This window comes from Telopea speciosissima, chromosome 3 (genome assembly GCF_018873765.1).
Source record: "Telopea speciosissima isolate NSW1024214 ecotype Mountain lineage chromosome 3, Tspe_v1, whole genome shotgun sequence".
Taxonomy (NCBI): domain Eukaryota; kingdom Viridiplantae; phylum Streptophyta; class Magnoliopsida; order Proteales; family Proteaceae; genus Telopea; species Telopea speciosissima.
The window spans coordinates 64,499,624-64,522,482 of record NC_057918.1 but is presented as its reverse complement, the minus strand read 5'-3'; the positions used below and the strand labels follow the sequence as shown (position 1 = coordinate 64,522,482).

The window sequence follows — 22,859 nt, the reverse complement described above, 5'->3', positions numbered from 1 at the left end:
TGTGTGGGCTGGACCGTGGTGGTACCTCGATTGGTATACCCCGGATGGGTGCCATGGGGTGTGACCAAGGTGGTACCCTGGTCGATGTACCTCAGCTTTGTGCCATTGACTGAACCATTGTGGTACCTCGGTTGGGTGCTCTGAGGTGTGGTGGTACCCCAGTCGATGTACCTCGGCTTCATGCCGTGGGCTGGACCGTGGTGGTACCTCAATCGGTATACACCCGATGTGTGCCCTAGGGTGTGACTGTTGTGGTACCCCAGTCGATGTACTTCGGCTTCGTTCAGTGGGCTATAGACTATTGTGGTACCTCAGTCGGTATACCCTAGATGGGTGCCCTGGGGTGTGATCGTGATGGTACGCCAGTTGATGTACCTCAGCTTTGTGTCATACCTCGGTTAGTATACCCCGATCAACACACCTCGATTTCATGGCGGTGGGACCTGGCCATGGTGACTCTACTATAGTGAATAATCATGCTTGAGTGGAGCTTCACGTAACCAACTCTGGGCTTCATTAATGCCTAAGTTGATATCCTGTCAAGTGGATGTCTTGGATGATGACATGCCATCCCTTCTCTTGGGATGTGAAAAAGTTTGGTGAGATGTCATAAATCTTTTCTCCGGGAGCTCAAAGGTTGTGGTTTGGCGGTTTCATGATCTTTATAAGGGGGTGAGGGTTGGCCATCAGTTTTCTTTGGCTCGATAGCACTGTGAAGCCCACCCCTAAATCTTAGGGCCTAACTTGAACTTATGGAATGTCAAGTTCAGATTTAAAGGGTATGTCCATCTCTGCATTGTGGGCATTGCCCGTCGTTAAGACGAACCCATTTCCTGTTGCACCAACTGCCGAGAAACCATCCAACATAGCCCTGATGGAATCCGAGGAACCCGATGGATCCTTACACATAGGCTTTGCATGCGAAAAATGTTGGATAAAGCACATGCAGAGTCTATCCTTGTCGGATGCCGAACAATAGGTAATAACACTCGCCTTGTACTTGGAATAAGATTATTATTTCATGTCTGTATCAACCGGCCGTGTTATTGGATTACCACTATAAACTGGTCGTGTCAGCCCGATACCCAGCTTTACCTTGCGAGCCCCGCACGATTGAATCTTATTTGAACCCCCGTGTCATATACCGATACGACCTCTTTAATTATCAGAGTCTTATATTCCAATTTATGGCATCGAAATCCACTAGGACCAGAATTACCTTTCAAAAACCTATTCTAATACATACCCTTAGCCAAACAAGCCTTATGGGCTATGTATATATTGAAACCTTGCTTTAAGAGTTCATTTTTTTTTCAAAGTTTGGGAGTAGAAATCGGTTGTGGAGAAGAAGTGGATGAGGCTTGATGACTCAAAATTGCTTGCATATATGTTCAAGATTTCTTCTAGTTCTCACTCTACTCCATCCTTAGGTAAGTTTAAATTCTGTTTTGGCTTCCAAATCCATCTGATCTACATGATTTAGCCCTTAATCTACTATTCCTGAGTTCTTCAGCTCAGTTTCTTAAATCCTCCTCCAATTCAGTCCAATTCTTGTTTGGATTTGTAATTGCATGAATGATCCTTTGATCATCCATGCATTAGTGCAAATGAACCTAAAATATGTGTTCATCCTCTCCCCTAAGCCCCTGAACCTGTTGCACTAAGTTTGGAGACCAAACTCAGCCAAAGAAACCTGCAAATTCTGAGTTCTGTTTCAGGACCCGGATCTTCAAGGGAGGCCGACCGGCTCTAGTTGGGCTTGAAGATCTGGCCCCCTGTTGAGTGTGGGTTTTGGCTCCGTTTGGGCTGGATTGTGGTTTAGGCCTCTTATAACCTTCCCTAACTTCTGTAATACCATGTTTAGGGCCTCTCTTTGAGCTTGGATCCTTTTCTTAAAGTTGGGGAGAACTTTTCTTTTAATTGACATCAACACAAGGCTTGAGGTGAGTTGGGGTGTTGTTGCATGTTTATAAATTGATGTTTTGAACACTGTAATTATATATGCTGATCTATCTATTTTCCTGTAAAGATGGCTAATCTGTTTTTATATAATAATCTTGTAAATTAGTTGCTAGCCTAGGTTCTTGGTTCTTAGTAATATTGATAGCATTATACATCTGATGATGTTGCTGAAATCTTCATGATGTAAATTACTAGTTTCATATGAAAGTTTTGTTATGTATAATTTCTTATGAATGTATATGTTATGGAATTGGTTATGATGTGGATCTTGTGATTGTATACCTGTGTGTGACCCTGTGTCCTTGAGTGGATGTGTACGTGGAACACAGTGCACTCTTGGACACAGTATGTCATCATTTAGCACATATGGTTAGGTTGGTAAAACCCGAACTACAACCCTTACTAGCAAGGGTTTAGGTGTTGGGTAATCAGGACCTAATGATTGGAGAAAGGGATTAACCCAGGGTCAAGCTTACTTGGTTATCGAGGTCTGCCTGAAGGTTTGGTACCTTATACCAAGCGCGAAGGTGGACTCCTTGTGGTCTTGGCTGAGGGAGTGTGATGGCACCGACGAAGAAGTGTCCCAAAGCACTCGTCGAGTCAACACTGTAGTTTAAATTAATGACTTAGTCTGCTTGTTTGGTGGATTAATAAAATGAAAACATACATACATCATGTGATTGATATTTATTAATAAAATATGTTGCATGCATCATTCCTATATTCTGTGTTTCCCTCTCATTGGGTTCAGTGGAGCTCACACTCATGGAAAACTTCTTTCAGGTGATTGTGCAGATGACGAGCTACCTGTGTTTGACTGTGATGATGGTGGTGGTGATGAGGACTTCACAGAGCAAGAGCCTAAGGAACACGATGGGTCTTGCATCTGTGACCTGTGTGCCTTCTCTTAGACGGGCCTGATGGATTAGGCCGTTCCTTTTGATAGTTCCATTTTTGTGTGTGTATAACACTTTAATATATGTAAATATTCTTTTTGGATAATTGTAGATATGGGTTCTTGGGCTACTTAACTGAACATATGTATATAAGTTTACCACTCGGTCCTCAACGGACTCCTTTTGCATATATTTAAGTTATTATAATCTTCCGCCACTTTATCTCTTATTGGTTTGTGCTTGGTAGTTGTGATGCATTGAGCTTCTTGGCTAAGTTGGGTACATGATTGCATCAGTTCATGCCATGCCTGGGCAATCCAAGGCGGGTGTGACAAGCACGGTTACTCGGTTGGTTGGTTGGTGCTCAAGCTCTTTTGCTAGTTGAAGTATCTCTGCATTCATCAATAAGTCTTGATTCCCCTTGATTTCTTCAGTCATGTCCTCATCGTTCAACTTAGGTCGGGCTTCAAGTAGGACTACCCCGTATGGGCTTGGGGGATCAGCTCATCCCAACCCCTCTTCAGACTCTCATGGTGGATCAAGTTCTCGATCATCTTCATCTTCCAAGTCATCCTCCTGGAGTGGAGCTCAGGCCTCAGTCTCTCCCCGCTTAGGTGTGGATGAGGGTGGTTCGGATTACTTTGAGAACTGTGCTACGACCACGACCATGGCTGATCCCATACTTGAGGTAGCAACAAGGGATGTTCCCAGTTACCTAAAGAAGAGGAGCTCAAGTGTATCAGGGTTCTTTATGGTATCCTAAGCTCTTTCCACCTCAGGCCAGTTGTGCCTAGAGAGAAGGCCAACTTCAGAATTGTGAGGGGATCAAAATCCACTCCAAGACTTATTCTTGATAGCATTAATTGATGGATTGTTGAGTTATAGCTTTCCCCAGTCCCTTTATAGAACATGACTCAACCTGACAATGGGAATGGTAATGCCTTTATCCTCTACCCCATCTCAAATACTACACATCTAACAGAACCTGTTTTGATTTGTGCAAGTTACTTCAACAGATGTCTAAACAGATCCGGATGGGCCATTGATCTTTTGTACAACAGGAATTTTGTTTTTGTAGAAGTTAATAGTGTTATGACATGTAATTATATAGAGGTTAAAGCAAGGGGACTTATAAAAGGAGTACAGTTTGGTATTAATTTTGGTTGGACTAACGTGCAGGCCTGGAATGAATCATAGGAATTGCTGGATATGATCAAAGATACTCTGACATCACAAAATATGTGGAATTCTCTTTACATTTTTGAACTCTTAAACTCCCACTCACAAACATTTTTTTTTTTTTGTAATTATGGGGATAATTGAGTTATTTCTTTGTTCAATCAGCTTGCTATCAAAGCAAGCACACTCCAAAAGGGTATTTGGGTTAATTGCCATGTAAACAACATTTTATCATTGCTATAATTTAATATTTCTTTTTTTCTTTATAAAGAAAGAGTGTAAGGTGTGTTGTCAAGCTACACTAACTTAGAAGATCTCTCAAGCTGGTGGAGAGGCCACACTACTAATCAGTGATCTCCTGCTCAAAACACAATAGTTGGAAAACCCGGTTTTGACTCGAGCGAGTCGACTGAGTTGAGCCAAAACATAGCAAACTTGGTCAAGAGTCATGTAGATTCGGTCAGGATTAAAAATACTAGACTCTTTCTGAATTGAATCGGGTTATATAAGACTCAGTTTTCATATCCGAGTCATTTTAACCAGACGAGTCCGGTCAAAACTGATAATCGGACCAACAATCGTCAAACCACCATTAAACTTTACAAATCGTCTCTTCCCATTCTCTCCACCATGAGAAGAGGTTGACTAAGGATGTCAAAACCTAGCCCTAACCGATAAGACTAATAAAAAAACCCAGACCAAACCGAACTAACCTTATCAGATTGGTTTTCGATTGGGGTATGATGGAACCGGTTAAAAATCGAACCATACCAAACCGACCGATGTCCAAATCGAAAACTGAACCGAATGAAACCGATAAAAAATCATTGAGTACAAGGATATGAATAGGTGAATTGATTATCCATTGATTTCAATATTAGTGAGAAATTTTTTTATTGTAAAGGGAATTGTTACGAATAAATGAGTATGAGTTTATGAATAGGGAATGTGATTCATAACAACGCTTCCATGGATCTCCTTGTTCACTATATTAGTTGGATAGTAAATAAATGATTTGATGATAGGGTTCATTTTGAGATTTCAATAGTAGTTATCTTCTTAGTGATTAGTTATTCATTGATTTCAATATTAGTTACCCTCCCTTTACAATTAATGATAAATAATGATATGATTTGTAACAATGACTTCGCTATAAATTCTACTTATCCGTTGATTTCAATATTAGTTATCTTCTCCTTACCAATTAGTCCTCTTTGTTCGGATTACAACATGAACACATCAAATCAATTTTCTTATTCATGGTTGTTTAATTGTTTGACTTGGGGAAGGTGAATTAAAGTGTTCTTATCGAATCTTTCCTCACTACGTAAAATTTAATTGTGGTTCAAACCCGAAAACAAACCGCTATTAATCTGATATTGAAAAACCAAAATAAACCGAAACCAAGTTTCTTAATGGTTTGGTTTTGGACTCACTCATTCTGAGACCAAAACTGATTCAGCCTGACCGAAACCAAGCCTAACCGATCGTTTGACACCCCTAAGGCTGATCGAGAAAATAACTTGAAAATCAAAACCCTAAACCCTTCATTTCTCCTTCAAAGGTCGGGCTACAAATCCCCCTTCCGGTGCAAGGTGGCTACGAAGATTTAGTGTTGGCCTTTGGCAGCAAGAGGACTCTCGACTTTTCTCCCTCTCTCTCTCTCTCTCTCACATACTTGCGCACACAAACACCCACACTTTCTCCCCTTCTTCCTCGTATGCTTTAGACTAGAGAGATAACCAATGTAGGGTAACAGAAGTAAAGAAACAAAGAGGGGGAAAGATATGAAGCAAAAGAAAGAAAGAGGGGCCTTAGCACTGTCTAGATCAAACCTCCACAACGATGCTTTGCATAGTCTAATCCTTCACTAAAGCGAGTCTGATTACAAGGTAATGTTTAACACTAATCAACTCCATCTTAACTTTGTGGGTTAAGAGGTCTTGAAAGCTAGATACTTTCCTTATACCTCTCTCTTTGACCCTAGTACCAAACTGAAAAAAGGATCCTGGACTTGGAACAATATCACCCGAATCCTTACACCTCTTCGATCCTTTAGCTTTAGAAGAATTGTGAACGACCTTGAAACCTTCTTCTGGACTGATCCCTGGGTCCCTTCCATTCCTCTTTTTACTATCAAACCAGGGGCATCTCAAAGAGTTTATCCTGAAAAAGTCAGTCTATTCTGCTCTAATGACCGTTGGAATAGTGACCTTATTAGAGCTGCCACCCCTTCTTTAGTGCCCAATATTCTCAACATTCCTTGTTCAAATTCTAGAGACTCTTGGTGGCGCACGCTTGCCAAGGATGGCCACTTCAACACTAAAAAAATGGCTTCTTTTTTTTTTTTTTTTTCTCTTGCACCTCTAATACTGATTTTTCATGTACCACTTGGTGGAATTATTTTTGGAAACTCAAATTGCATCCGAAATTTAAAATGTTTTTTTGGCGTGTATTACATGCAGGGGTTCCAGTTAAGGATATTGTTTCGAAATGGACTCAAGTTGACCCCACTTGTGCTCTCTGTGGCACTTGTAATGAGACCTTCTAGCATATCTTCATCTATTGTGATTGGGTTAAACATATCTGGGCAGTTGGTCCTTTGGGTCTGAGGATAGAATTCCTTTTATTTTCATCTCTGAGACATTTTTGCATTTCTACCTTCTTAAACCGCAAGCTTGATAAGCCTACTCTTATGTTTTTTGTTTTCTGTTTTTACTATTACTTACTATTTCATTTGGGATAATAGAAACAATTGTCTATTTAATTCTGTCAAGCCCAATCCTCTCATTGTTTTGAGAAGGGTTGAACAATGGATGTTGGATCTTAATATTGCCCTCCTTTGTTTAATTTGGATGTCAATATTTCTACTACCAAGGCTATGTCTGCTTTGATTAAGCTTGATTTACCTATTCTAGATTTTCCTGTTTTGTATGCACAGGGTTTGTTTTCAGAGACCTAGGATCTTCTGGATGGGCCTTTGGCATTTTGTTAGATGCCAAATTCATTTTGTTGACCGTAGGTCTGATTAAAAACAATCATGAATTAAAACCAAAGTTAGCTGGAATCATCAATGGTTTTGATTATGCCACTTTGAGATGTTGGAAGTGGAAAGAAGTTTGGTGCTCCAACAAGGCACTATCTGGACTTCTTCCAAATCCATCCCATTCTCCTTGGCCTTTTGAAGTTATAATATATTTTCTGCAGATTTTGGATGGGGCAAAAGATGTTTTTTTACGGCCTCTGGAAAAGAGTACTTTAAAAACATGGTTTAGATCTCTTGTACAGTATACTAGTCATACTAAAGTCCCTTGTCTCTTTGAACATTGTACTAATTTGCCATCTTTACAATATATTAATCGTTATTTTCATTTAAAAAAAAAAAAAAAAACCTCCATCTTTAACCCTATTAAAACTCACTCCGAGTAAATTGGCATCATGGAGTGTGGATTTTTCGGTTTGATTTGGTATCAGTACTGCACCGGAAAAGAGGGGGAAACTGTGATTTCTTTCTCATTCATTTCTTGCTCTTATTGATATATCAATATGGATAAATCACAAACGAAAACTGTTACAACGACTACCTCATTCTTGACTATTATCAGATTACAGGAACCTTGTATCCTAATACCCATTACCTACATAACACCACCTCACCAATGCCACCAAGTAAAACCCCCCAAATGAATCTAGAATCCCTCAACCCTCCCAAAAAAAAAGTTACAAAAAAAATGGAAAATCCACTCAATACTATGCCGATCACAACGTGCTAATCTCTATTCCGCCAGCCCATGCATTGTACCAATTCTCCCCACCCTGCCTCTGCAATTTGAGGCACTGAACAGCGCTAGGATGCCTAAATCAGGTACAATCACCAATAGTAAAAAAATTCTGCACACACCATTAAATTCCATTTTCTTAAAGCAACCCAGCAAGCATGGCACCAGGATCCGTTACACTTGTAATTGGGCTTACAGGCCGTGCCTGTGGTAGTGCTAGTGTTGGTGCTGGTGCTGGTGCCGGCGAAGGGGTCGTTGTAGGAATGCCAGCTAATTGGTCTTTGATGAACTCCTTCAACCTGTAGAGAAACAGAGAGAAACCCTACATTTAGTATCCAATAATTTTTTCGTGAACAACCTAAAATTTGAGATAAACTTACTCAAATGTTAGTGTTGGCTCTCCTGAAGCAACTGTCATTCGGAGTTGTGTTCTATCTGATGGATCTGTTTCAACTCTAATCTGAAAATAGATAAGCAAAGATTATCAGTTTATCACGTAGAAATCCTTAGACAGTTCTATTGCAAACACTGAAAGATTATGTTTTTCATTATCAGCAAAAGAAATTGTCAAAAGAAACTTGAAAGCATACATTACGGTCACAGAATAGATATTCTAGGGAGGATGCCAACCTAACTTTGGACTTGGGAGGTCCAGTACCTATATGGCCTGAGACAAAATATATCCTTATGCCCAAATTAACTATACAGGTAAAAGGAAATTTGGTGGCTCATATATTTGACATCAAGTTGAGAGTTTTAGTTTTCCTGAGTAATCAATCCCTTTTCTGGTATCAGATATCTTTTGACATCAAGTTGCAAGTTTCAGTTCCAGAATAACTGATTCCAACTCTGAAATACAGATATATTGACGACCTACAAGATTATTTCTTCCTTATTTACTATGGTTTTTTTTTTAAATCTTTCATCATTTTCCTCCCTTCTCGGAAATGCATTATTTCCCTTCAAATTGATGTAATTAGGGATTCTTGAGTTAGGCCCTAAGTCCCTACTAGGATGAAATGATTGTCATTCATCAATAAAGCTACTGGCCAGCTGTCATTTACTAATTTGTTACTTGTCAAAAGGGAGCTATTCATGATGGTTATTAATTATAAAAAAAAAAAAGAGAAAAGAAAAAGGAAAGAAGAAAGAAACTAATATCGCTCACAATTGATTTCCAACTTGCTAAAAACTCTGAAGTATTATAACCTCTAGAAAAACAATACACATCCACTGACTTTTAAAACAAAGTGAAAAGGTGATTTATTTATTTATTTTTGGGGGGAGGTGTGTGGAGTTAGGGTAACCAAAAGTGGAGTCAATCATATATAATTTTTTTTTTTTGGGGGTGGGGTGGGGGGAGGAGATAATAAAGTGGAGATTTAATCATGTAAATTTAAACCCACATTGAAAAATTACCACTATTTTATTGCAATTAAAAAATCAGTGAAAAAACATATCTGGATAACAGCTAGGAGACAGTTATAATCCCTTACCAAGCAAAGCATGGCCCGAGTACTTTCAGAGAAAAAGGTTGTGCTTGCAACCAGATTGTTTGGATTTGGATCCTGAAAGAGAGCCTCAAACTTTGAAACCTTACACTGAAGACATATAGAAGTCAGAGTTCACAAGAAACAGTAACTTACAAGGCCAGGTGTAACCATAACGTGAAAGCTGTTGAATAAGTTGGACATCTCCGGAAGAGATAATGGTCTTACACCTCTAACCTGCTCAAAATATGAAAATACAGACAATAAGAGATATTCTGTTCAAAAGGAAGTTGACATTTTAATTCTTCGGGAGGAAAAAACAGATGCAGCCACAGTGAACTGAAAATGGGAACATAGCCAGGATATAATGCAGTGTTTTGAGCTTTTTGAGACAAAATATTACAGTTTTTGCCTCACCAACAAGCAGGCACTGTTTGGATGAGGGGCTCACTTCGCATTAGCTCTGAAATCTATTGCAGTTGTCATTATTATTCAATAATGTAGTAGTTTCTGACAATAAAGAACATGTAGGGAACTTTTTTTTCATACTGACATATAATTAATTCCGATGCCCACAATTAATAATTATTTTAAGATGTCCTAGTATATTAGTTGTTACTTTTTTTCATACTGACATAATTAATTCTGATGCCCGCAATTAATAATTATTTTAAGATGTCCTAGTATATTATTATTATTACCGAAAATCAGTACATTGTTTGTTTTTGGGTGAACTAGCACTTTCTCATGAGTCATAACCATATATTGTTTCCAGGATTATATTAATGTACCCGTCATTCAATAAGAAAAAGATGCCAAAATTGGCTCCTTTGACTGATGTACAAAGCTTTGTATTGCCACAAAGAAAAATGTTAGTTCTGAAGCTTACTGGATGGATATATTTTGGTGTGGACATGTCTACAATTTAAGTGCCACATGGCAGTATATATAGGGCCTCTTCTGGAGCCTTTTCTAAACAATCTGATGGGTTTCTAGAAGTCTTAAATGATAGGTTTCAGAAAACCAGATTTTTCCAGAATCGTCATGAAGTGAGAAAGACCATGTTCAAGAGAACTTTAATATCTAACAATCAGCAAGCCAGATGACCCTAAATTTCTGGTTAAATGTCTGCATTATTGTGTGGAACAACTTCTCAAAAGATGAACCTGATCCAACAGTTGGATCTGGATTTACAGGAGAATCCGACCAGAAGTAAACTCTTGATTAGGTTTCCAGATCAAGGGATCGATCTCAAAAACAAGCATTAACAGTTAAACATCAAGCTGGAATTAGAAACCAGAAATTAGGACTGAAATTAGAAACGCAATCTGTTCATTCCAGCAAGTTGTATAGCAGTAGGACTCTATCAGAACTTCAACAAAATCAAATTTTGCAACTGTGGCCAGACTTAAATTTTGCAACTGATTGCCATTAATGAAGCCCGATCTGAAATCACAGTTTTGATTCCTAAGAAACCAAAAATTCGAGAAACTAGCATGCACAGGAATAAACAGAAACAAAGAGTACTAACCTCAGTTGATGGTGATTAAAAAGGGGAGGAATGGAAGGAAGGAAGGGTGATATGAACCAAGCTTCTAACCTGGAACCAGACTAACATCCCATCGGTCAACCTTAGCATCTCAATAAGGGGTAGTTGCATCTCACAACTGAAGATTCTGAATCCCACAAAACATAGAAGCAGCAAAAGCCAATTTCATTGAATGGTAAAACCATGGGGGCTTCTAAAGCCTTACATCTTACCAAAAACTAAAACAGAATTACAATAGGAAAGAAGTAAAAAAAAAAAATCTAGGAAACATCCTCGTATTGGTAAAAGAGTGTCCCAGTGCATGAGGCTCCCGCTACTGCAGTGTCTGGGAGGGGCAAATGTATGCAGCCTTACCCCCTGCTTTGCAGGAGAGGCTGTTTCCAAGATTTGAACCCGCAACCAACAGGTTGCAATAGGAAACATCCTCACTTAACTAAACTAACTCTTACAAGGAAAGAAGATAAAATTGAACTCTAAGTCTCTAACAAAGAAAGAAAACAAATTGAAACTCTTTGCGAACCAGAGGCGGAAATCAGGGTGGTAACCAAGGGGATATACCTCAATCTCCTTGCGGATTGGCCTTGTAAAACTCTAACTCAACAACGAAGGAACAGTACTGTTGAGCAGCGTAGCTTGAGTTTTGAGGATGCAATAGGGAGATAAACCTTGCCGTAACGAAACCAGGACACCATGACTCCTTCAGACGGCACCTTCCAACGACTCCTTTACACGTCTCTTTCCAACGGAGAAAGCAAGAAAGCAAATCCATCAAGCAATGTCAGCTCCTTCCGTCTTATATAGTTTCCTTCTTCTTCGATCAGATGAAGAAAAAGGTGAATCAACTATCAGCAACAGCAAACGAAGAACCAATCGACACCAGCAGCAAATAGCAGATACACCAGATTCGAAACCAAAATCAGCCACAAGTCGTAATAAACCTTTGTACCCCTTTTTTTTAGCAACTAGGGATTTTCAGACCTTTTTCTTCTTCTTCTTCTTCTTCTTCATAGCTCTGAAACCCTAGTATAACTCTTAAAACTAATATCAAGGAGAATCAGGTACTGATTACAGCTCTGATACCATGTAACAAACCCAAGACCTGTATGTTAGGTACTTGACCGATACGCCAAAAGCTCCAAAGCTGATGGAACGCATTAAATCAAGCCCTTTAACCTATCTCATACTAGGCTGGCCCAATCTAGTGCCCATATGCTAGAGTGGGCCTCACTAGGCACATACAAACCACCATGCTTCCGCAGCCGTCATCCTTGACGGCTCTCACTCTAAGCAGCTTTCACTTTGATGGTAGGTAGCCCTTTCCAAACGGCTCCACTCTGTTCCAGGGTTTTTGCCTAGTGGCTGGTAGCCCTTTTTTGACGGCTTGCACTCTATTCCAGGTAGCCCTCTTCTAGGTAGCCCCTTTTGTGACTCGAACCCGTGACGTGGTGCCCAGCTCTGATACCAAATGTTTGGTACTTGACCGATACACCAAAAGATCCGAAGCTGATGAAACGCATTAAATCAAACCCTTTAACCTATCCCATACTAGGCTGGCCCAATCTAGCGCCCATACGCTAGAATGGGCCCCATTAGGCACATAACACTATAACCAGTACCTGCAATTGGAAAAGAAAGGAGAGAAGAGAGAGAGGATTTGCTGAACCCACGATAGGTTCAGTCTACTCTTATTGTGGTCAGGCTGCCTTTATTTATAAACTTCAGTTACAGCAAATAGACTCCAAGTAGGACTCCTATTCAGAATATAACTCCAAGTCATAAACCAAAAGAGGAAATTAAGGAGACTATAAAGAGAAGCATAACATATGTCCCTATCGTGATATACCCAACACATAACTATTGCCCAACAATACATCTTAACACTAACAAACCCCACCGGTAGGTTTATTTTAGTGAATCAACTACTACTCAGTTGTTTGAACCAGAACCAGAAAACTGGTTCAATGGTGAACCACCAACTGAGTTAATGGCTGAGTTAACTCAGTAACAGAAAGGCCGAGTTACTGAGTCAAGTTCTTCCTCTTTTGGTAATTTTTAAAGTACCTTCCTTAGTGCTGATCTGCATCACAACCCATAAAGGAAATTAGCCCTTATTGGTTACTAATAGGATCATCAACGGATAGACATGGGAACGCATGACATGCTTCACTATGGCCCAGACCCTAACGATTTCTTATCAGCAAAGAGGGGAATAGAAAGGCTCTCCAACCATCTAGCAGGAAGAAGTGGATAAAAAGACCATACTATTAATGTACTTCATCATTCAACTGAAATCAGAATGCAAAAGACCAAACTAATAGTATTATCTGTGATCCTGTTTAAATTGCTTTCCTTTTCAAGGTAGCCACATTGAAGTTTGATACCATCATGCAAACTAACAGAATAAGCCAGCTGGAGCATTGCAGAAAATGAACAAAATATTCCATAAATATCCTATATCAGCAAGAAACCAAAATAGGACATACTATTTGACTTTAGGATAAACTTTGACATCAAGATGTCTTTACCACTTCTTGGAGCTTTAAAGGAGGGCCAGAAAGTGATCTCCATTGAGGGAAAAATTCTTCAGCAGACAGAGATATAGGCTGCAAAAATTTGTTCAAGACAGCTGGAAGTCGAAGCTTGACATTGACCTACAAAAAGCAAAATTAATGATATCTGAAATACCGAGGACAATAATGGGTAATATTATCAACACAAACACAGGTATCCCAGGCTTAGAACTGTACCACAGTAGTTCCAAACTTATATGAAAAATCAAGAACAGCTAAATCCCTGCTTGGGCGAAGATTTACAACTTCAAGTGGACATTGCACCTAGGCAAGAAGGGGGAAAGAAAAAGAGAAACGATAAGATTACCTCAAATAAGATAAAGATTTTCAATCCCGAGAAAATAAAATGTTGTAAAATTTATAGTAGTCTCCACCTGTGCCCTCGGAGGAATAGTTTCAGGTACTAATGAGAGCTCCGTCTTCAAATGGGTGGGAGGTAATATCAAAGCTTTGACAGATACAAGGGGGGAGGTATTCTTATTTCCCAAGAAAAGGACAAGACGTCCATGGTGGGCTCGCCACTCTGCTTTTGTGCCAATCTGGGCAGGTAGTTCACAAAAAAATCACCAGTGCTCAATGAAAGCAACCACAAAGTATTACAGCAAATGCCAAACTTATGGCAGTTTGAAAAGATGATACAGTTTTGGTCGATGTCTGCTAAATGAAATATCAGGAGAAATATATAGTACTAATCCATTGCAATTAACTAGATAACTGACAAATAATATGCACGGAGGATAGCAGACCTGGATATAAGGGTCCTCGTATAGCACACCGCTGTCCTTCAGGCACAAAGCATGAAACCTTTCAGCAATGTTTCCTATTGGCTGCAAACATATAAAATAGAGTAAGCTGCATGTTGACTGGTACAAAATGTAATCAGTTTTAAGTCAGTCATTGTCATAAGTGCATGACAGTAGTCAATTGAGCAATAAGAAACAGAGAAACTGAATAGTGGATATATATGATATTGGTAATAGGACAAGTGAAGTTGGGATATATTATGTACAAAAATAACATAAAATCACCAGACAAGAATTAAAGGACAAAAACTTGCAATTGGTGTTTCTAGAGAATGTTAACCGTGATCAGACAATTCGGAATTCGGACTGTCAACTGAGAACATATCCTGAAAATGGGACTGACAATTCGATGGTTTTCAGGATATGTTCTCATATTAAAAACTAGGACTAACTCTAATTAGAAACTAGGACTGATAAGACTGACTTTAATTATAATATAACACTAACTAGGAATCTCGATTAGAATATTCTTCTATTCTAATCGAGCTACATACTTACATAATTAACAGTCCCCCTCAAGCTAGAGCATACAAATCACTTAGGCCCAGCTTGAAACAACCTTTTCGAAAAGTAGGACCAAACAGTGGTTTGGTAAACATATCACCCAGCTAATTAGTAGACGAAACAAATGGAGTAGAAATCAACTGTTTCATAACAGCATCTCTCACAAAGTGACAATCAACTTCGAAGTGCTTGGTTATCTTATGAAACACTAGATTACTTGCAATATAAATAGCAGCTTGATTATCACAAACATCTTCATAGGTTGAGTAATTGGAAATCCTAACTCTTGAAGCAATGACTTTAACCACATTAACTCAGCTGTGGTATGAGTCATAGCTCAATATTCAGCCTCAGCACTAGATCTAACCACATTAGTCTGCTTCTTGCTTTTTCACGTGACTAAACTACCACCAACAAAAGTACACTATCCAGTAGTAGACCGTCTGTTACCATCAGCCCCAGCCCAATCAGCATCAAAGCCCGACTTGTTGCAAAAGGTTTTAGTCAGAAGGAAGACATTGATTATAAGGAAACTTTTTCACCTATTTCTACAAAAGATTCTTTCAGAATCATTATGGCTTTGGTTGCACATTTTGACTTGGAGTTGCATTAGATGGATGTAAAAACAGCTTTTCTCAATGGAGATCTAGTGGAAGATGTGTGTATAGAGCAACCTCATGGTTTTAAAACAGCTGATACAGAGCACATGGTTTGCAAACTTAAGAAATCACTCTATGGTCTGAAACAGGCGTTCAGACGGTGGTATTTGAAGTTTGATGAGGTTGTCACTTCCCTTGGTTTCAAAGAGAGATCAATGCATATATCTCAAGGTCCGTGGGAGCAAGTTCATCTTCTTAGTACTCTATGTTGATGACATACTCTTGGAAAGTAATGATGTTGGCATTCTGCATGAGACAAAGCGGCTTTTGTCCAATCGTTTTGACATGAAGGATCTCGGTGAGGCGTCTTATGTGTTAGGGATAGAGATTGTCCGTAACAGATCATGCATTATCCTCGGTCTGTTACAGAAGACATATATTAAAAGGGTGTTGAAACGATATGGTATGAGTAATTGTGCTTCTTCGAAAGCGCCAATAATGGAGGGTGACAAACTTGCAAAGTCTGATGGTCCACAGTGTGATATTGAACGTGCTCAGATGAAAGATATCCCTTATTCTTCTGCAATTGGCAATCTCATGTATGCTCAAGTTTGCACACGACCTGATATTGCTTTTTCCATTAGTGTACTTGAGAGATACTTGAGTGATCCTGGCTAGGCACATTGGGTAGCGTTGAACAAAGTCAGGAGGTATCTACAGAGTACCACATATTTCATGCTTACCTTCAGGAGGACAAATACACTTGAAGTGGTTGGTTATATAGATGCTGACTTTGCAGGTTGTTCAGATAATTTGAAATCCACATCAGGTTATGTTTTTATGATGGTTGGAGGTGCAGCGTCATGGAAAAGTGTTAAACAGACAATAACGACTTCTTCGACCATGTAGACAAAATTTGTGGCGTGTTATGAGGCTACAATTCAGGCATCATGGTTAAGAAATTTTATCTCGGGGCTTCAGGTGGTTGATTCCATAGCTAAGCCGCTGAGTATGTTTTGTGATAATTCTGCTGCAGTGCATTTCTCACGAAACAACAAAAGTCCTGATGGGGATAGAAGCACATTGACATAAAATATCTCTTGGTTAGGGAGAAGGTTCATGAGTCGCAGATCACCGTTGAGCATGTTACTACAGATGCTATGATTACAGATCCACTAACAAAGGGTTTAGCTCCGAATGTTTTCCAGGGGCATGTTACCAGTATAGGGCTGGTTAGATCTTTTGATGTATTTTGTTAGTGGGAGTTTATAATTTTAGCATCCATTGTTAATTTGATTTAATAAAGACATTCTGCTCTTTGGTTTTTTCATGCATTTATTGTTGCATTTTATTTTTCTGTTGTTATATTGTTTATTGCACATATGCATGATTATTTGTCTCGAATGACAGTAGAGACAGTACACAACACGCGTTATGGAAACTAGTAGAGTCACTCAAGTAGAGGACTTGGGCTAGTGCTTTTGGGACATATGGATCCAGTCCAAGTGAGCTTCTACTGACGTAACTATGGGGAGCTTCAGAATGAAGTAACCGTTTTTAGGTAGTCCCAAGTGGTTTATGGCCATGTGACATGTGCCGGTGAGTTCCTAGTAATGGAATAACCATAGACTTCAGTTAGAAGTCTAAGACCGATTTTGGATATGGCATGTTTGATCACTGTGGCATGCATATGAGCATATCCATATCACACATTTATTTCAGTTTAACCCATGGCGGGTGGGGATGCAAGCACTTTGACGTGTAGGGTCTGATGTCAACTTTAGATATGATGACGCTTACGATTGGGTGTTTTGTATTTTTGCTTGGACCTAGGTGGTTTGTTAGAGTGTTCCACTTTCAACACCTCATGTGTATGAGCTTAATATCCTAATCCATGGTTGCAACAATGACTTTCAGCTGCCCAAGTGGGAGAATGTACTATTTTCTTATGTGGGATGTGCTGGTGAGTTCCTAGTAATGAAATAACCGTAGACTTCAGTTAGAAGTCTAGGACCGATTTTGGATTTGGCATGTTTGATCACTATGGCATGCATATCCATACCACACATTTATTTCAGTTTAGCCCATTGTTCCTGCGGGTACATATGGACTTGTGATCTACATCACTCGGCCCTTGCTGTTCACTTGGAGGAGAGGAAAACTTCTTAAGATCTGCTAGATTTTATTTGCACAATATAGGACAGAAATATGTCTTGAGTCACGTGAAACAAGGATGAAGAACCCACAACTCAATTATTCTCAGTAGCAGAATTGGCCGTACAGGCCTTTACTATTCAAGGACAGATTTTGATGAAGTTCCTCCTAATGCCCTCTCCATTTTTTGGATGGATAACAATTTTACTAGAAGAGTCACTGCTCTACCCTCAAGTCCTCAACAAGGAATGACAAAAGGCTATAGCTTCACATTGGAATGCTCTCAACAGACAAATCCCTGCATAGCTAATTTTCAACTACATATTTGCTGATCTGTATTCCATTGGAATGAGGTATTCACTTGCTTTGGGAGAAATGTATCAGATGTGTATAGTAAGATATGCAAACACCAAGTCCGAACAGATTGCCTCTGCATCCAATGTATGCCAAAGTCTAAGCCCCCTATGATGATGAGTTCATGAGCTCCAATAGAACCTTAGAAGGGAAAGTGAGATGTATCCAAAAGATATGTAAGACTGGTCCCTTTAAAGGCAGAGAATTGCAAAACTCCAGTTTAGAGATAATTTTTGAACTCATGGTATGATATGTGAAAAGTACAATGTAGTAGATGGTCTATTTTTTGTAAACAGCAACTTAAACTTAGTTTCAAGCTTTGCAAAAGTCTCTTTCTCTTGCACACTTCATATTCAATACAATTAATACAAGTAATGCAGATCTCATCACAAGGGAAGAGAAGAAGGAGATCAGCAGAAATCCCAGCCCACGAAACAGATCTGATTGGTCCATGCAGTTCCAGTTTTGGTCCAAGTTTTGACCAGGTTTGGTCCAATGGTTCAGTCTCTGGGTTTAGTTTAATATTATTATGTGGGGTTCCTTTTTTTTAGTTTCCATTTTTGCCATTTGGCTGTTTAGAAGCTGGATTCTGGTTACTAAATGATTCAGTCTCTGGGTTTAGTTTCTACTTTGTCAACCTTCAAGTTAGTTTCTATTTTACTACTTGTTTCTAGTTGTTAAGTTCTAGAATGTTAGTTTCTGTTTTGTAGGGGCTTCTAAGTTTGAGGATTCAAGTTGTCAGGAACCCTCTAGTCCACGGAAGAGGGTTCTACATTCTTCTATTTTTTTGAAGTCACAAATTAGAAAGAAGGGGGCAGACAGCCCATGATTTTGACAAACCATTACATGGCTCTTTGCTGTTTCTGTGTGATTCAGGACTATTCTGTGAGAGGCAGAAAACTCTGGTGCAATGCCAGGTAGGCTGGTGTGATACTAGTCAAGGCTTGGGTGGGATACTCAGGCCATATCTTCCTTTTCTCTATCTTCTTCTTCTTCTCCATTCTGTCCTTGCGATACCAAGTAAGAATCTGAAGTTTATTCAGTTTATCTACTATTTTTCTGAAGGTTATTTGAAGGCATTCCTTGCTGAGCATCACCCCTGTATCAGATCTGAGATTTACTGTTGGTTTACGGCTGCCAGAATTGATTTGTCGTTCCAGATTTTTGTCTTTGCTGCAACTATAAATGGGTTATATTTCTACATCTAAGCAATGAATGCATGAGATATTTTGGGGTTCATACCTCGTACCAAGACTCATCGGTCAACCAAAACTTGGTTCTGATTTGTTCAGCCAATGGGAGTTCTTGGTAGTTACTAATTCCTGAAATCCAAGTTTCTATTTTGAATTACTGGTTATTACCAGCCTATCCAACCATTGGATCACTGCATAATTTTGAGGATTTTAACCTTTCAAAGCAATACTCGACCAGAAATTGGGGCTGATCTGAGTTGCTGAAACTATTGTTATTAAATTTCTTCCATTCAGGTTGTGACTACTACCCTGTGATTCTGCCAGTTGGGAGGATTCTGAAACATGCTGTTAAGCTGAGCCAGGATCCATCAACAAGTCTAGGATGGATATCTTGTCCATTCTGTGCCTTAAACCAACATATCACACAAGAAACAGTGAAAGGCAGACTAACTTGGCAGCTTTCCTAAACTTCCTTTCCAAACCTAATCTTCAAAAGAAAACTTCCAACATAGTATTGAAATTAGGCAGTTGATCTTTGAAGCCAGTAATGTTAGAGATTAGAGAACACTTAAATGTATAATTTATTCTCATAATAAATTTCTTTTACTCATCAGAAAAACACCCCATCCCACAAAGAAAAAGGGCTTTTGTTAGAGTTATCAACATTGCAACTAGAAGCAAAACAAATCTACATACAGAGATCATAGTTAACAAGGCGTCGCCTAGGCGTCCAGGCTCCTTGGTCGGCTTGGGCGCCTTGAATTTAAAACCTTTCCAATGCCATGGTTGCCTTGCCGCCTTGATAACTATGACAGAGATGAATTACAAAAACAGAATGTAGTACCTGAACTGAATTTGACTGCTCTCCAACAGGAGCAAGTGCTAGTGCATCAGCTGCAATTGGTGCACCCTCTAATCCTGAGACAGCATTTTGCTGAGCTGAAAGAGCAGCTCCAGGAGGACCCTCAATAGCAAGTGGATCCAAAAGATTACCAACGATATCTGCTGAGGGTGTAGCAGGTTGAGGATCTACATTACTTATAGCCCCATTCGCATGGACCAACCCTTGGTCTGCTCCATTAGCATCCTGCAAAGTAATCATTTCACATCAATTTCTACTCGAACCTATTGCTTATGATGTCTACAGTGCAATGAAATAAGCAAGTAAGATCTTACGGCATTACTGCTGATGCTTGGCATTTTAACAAGGTTAAACTGTCCAACAGGTAGAGATCCATTAGAAGAGCGTTGATCAGTTACAACCAAAGCATTTGACATCTGCTGCTGGGCTCGCAACTTGATGGCACTTTGCTCCGCAGTATCAATTTCAGTATCTTCAGCTTTTTTGAGTAATGATGACTAGTTTTCACAAAAATTACTACAATAAGTACCAACTACCTAAGCATATTACATAACAAAATTGTTTTTTTATCAGAGGAATCCAGCTGAACACATATTTGTCGAGATAAACTAGACTCTTCTCTTTTGTTCATGGTCCATCATCATCTTCGTGACAGAAATAAGCTTTATTTTTTTTTGGTTTTAATAACTATGCGTTTGTTTATGTTGCACTAACTCATGTACCTGCCGCTCTGGGAACTTCGGCATTTCGGCCAGTATATCCATTAAAGCTGCACCTTTCCTACTCAATGCAAAATATTCAACAGCTCGCTGCTGTATCTCTACATCAATGCAACTTTCATACCTAAATGAACAAATAAATGAGTTAGGAACTCGACACCATCTCTACGCATTAAAAAAGGGTGTATCCAGTGCACGAGGCCCCTGCCACTGCAAGATCTGGGGAGGGTCATAATGGATGCAGCCTTACCCCCGCTTCACAGAGATGCTGTTTCCCGACTCGAACCCGCAACCTTACAGTTGCACCGAGGTCAGCCCTCTAGCATATCTACCCATTAAGGTATGAAAATTTCTACCTTAACTAAAAGAATTCTCTTATTGACAACCCTTAAGGTGTCAAATAATTTGTAACCTTACTTTTTGCCCTTTTGAGTATAACACACTTTTTTTTCAATATGGGTAAATCCAATAGTTTCACATGTGTACTAGAAAAATGTGCAAAACAATGACATCTTTTGATAATAACATAATGATAAGTCACTTACAAATTATCTTCAAAACCCTTTTCTTACCTCTACCTTAAATAACTTTTCGGAATAAGACAAAGGGACAATCAAAAGAAGGTTACATGTTCTAAATACACCTATTGAGGTGTGATTTAGACAGTCCCTAAACTATATGAATAAAAGCCAACTAATATATTGACAAGAAGCGTAAATCTCACTTGTTGAATATTGCCCAAATATGGTCTTGTAATTCTGGATCTGGGGGTTGCGTGTGCATCATGATCTTAGCATACGTTGAAAGAAGAATAGAAACAGTAGCAGTCCTGACAAACGAGCCAATTCCAGGATGATGGAATATATGAACACCACAGATTAGAAAGGGAACAGGTCAAAGGTGAAGTAAGCTTACGATACTGTAGGAAGCTTCTCATGTACGATGGTGAAGATTTCCTTTGGACTACACCCAGGTCTTCTCGCCAAAAGGTGGCTGTACTCTCCAAGGAGATAAGCACTGACCTGTCACATTAATTCATTATGATGAACAAAGACTTATATTTCCCCTGTCCCTCCTAGGGATTTGTCATTATTGTCTGTTAATTCATCAACTAACTGTAACAAATGGATATAGAGCAAATAAAATGCTTAGCAGTTTGTGGGCATAGAAGTATATACTAAACCAGAGAACAATTAGAAGGAACTGCACTGTTGGATACAAAATCTTAGACTTAAAAAATTATCCAAAACAAGATTGGCAATGGATCTCTTTGAATAATTTCTTTAGCAGGCCTAGGGAAGTTATTCAAGAATGTCTCTCCCCCTCCCTTTGCGTCGATACTTCCTCTAGTTGTAATAGACTAATAGCAGCACATCACAAAATCTGTAAAATTACATTTGAAAGACACGGCGGGCGTTATTACAATGTAATAGTTGGACAGAGATCTCAGGATTCCAGCTAGGGTCTAGTCCATGCCTTTGTCAGCTACTACTGTCATTACTTAAATTACGACAATCTTTCTCACATTCCTCTTCCCTTGGGCTATTCATATAACAATCACATGCAGAGTGAAGGAATTGTCATAGAAGAATGTAAAAACCAAAAGGGGAAAATAACCAATGAGAAAATTCGGCCCTCATGTTAAAGACCTGGACAATTACGAGGGAGTTGACAAATGACAAGAAACGGCTGACAAAATAAAAGTGCAATACAGGCTACAACCAAAACAGACTTGACTAACCTGATTTTGGATAGCCTATGCTCAGATTAAGGATACAGACAATTAATCATGGAAAATTATGACCATATGTTTTGGCTCATAATCCTAACCTACAAAATAAATAAGGTCACGGTTAAGTAATTTAGACTTAGGCAGCGTACCTCAGGTAGAAATAGTTATTCAGTTCTAAAAGTCAGGCTTGGGATGTGACATACCCAGGTTTAGCTATATGGGACACTCTTAGCTAAACAAGCTTCCAATCCCATTTCACCATTTCCACACCAGCATCATGGATCCAAACAGTGATTTTATCATCCATTGCTAGATATAATACAAAAATTCGTGCATTTAGCTTATATGGTTTAAAGTGGGAGGATAGGAGGATCTGAGTTGGGGGTCCTGGTGGAGATTTCTCAGTAGCAGTATACTGCAATGCTCTGGCCAGAGAGCTGAATAATGAAGAGGAGTTGAACTGCTGGAAATTAGAAAAAGTCAGGAAAACTAATGCTCCACCATTGCTTTATGC

At 39.2% G+C, this 22,859-nt stretch overlaps 1 protein-coding gene across 1 annotated transcript in view; it reads right to left on the bottom strand.

Moving 5' to 3' along the window:
* Positions 1 to 7,526: 7,526 nt before the first annotated feature.
* LOC122654695 (AP-2 complex subunit alpha-1-like) overlaps positions 7,527 to 22,859 on the bottom strand; it is an 88,782-nt gene continuing 73,449 nt past the window's right edge. The window contains exons 15-27 of the mRNA XM_043848904.1: positions 21,529 to 21,635; positions 21,338 to 21,442; positions 20,617 to 20,737; positions 20,209 to 20,391; positions 19,877 to 20,119; positions 14,172 to 14,252; positions 13,800 to 13,964; positions 13,603 to 13,689; positions 13,381 to 13,506; positions 9,463 to 9,543; positions 9,313 to 9,384; positions 8,197 to 8,276; positions 7,527 to 8,115 (exon numbers count right to left, since the gene is read on the bottom strand). Coding sequence (XP_043704839.1) covers positions 7,956 to 8,115; positions 8,197 to 8,276; positions 9,313 to 9,384; positions 9,463 to 9,543; positions 13,381 to 13,506; positions 13,603 to 13,689; positions 13,800 to 13,964; positions 14,172 to 14,252; positions 19,877 to 20,119; positions 20,209 to 20,391; positions 20,617 to 20,737; positions 21,338 to 21,442; positions 21,529 to 21,635 — 1,611 coding nt within the window. The 3' untranslated portion in view covers positions 7,527 to 7,955. The remainder of the gene's footprint in view (positions 8,116 to 8,196; positions 8,277 to 9,312; positions 9,385 to 9,462; positions 9,544 to 13,380; positions 13,507 to 13,602; positions 13,690 to 13,799; positions 13,965 to 14,171; positions 14,253 to 19,876; positions 20,120 to 20,208; positions 20,392 to 20,616; positions 20,738 to 21,337; positions 21,443 to 21,528; positions 21,636 to 22,859) is intronic.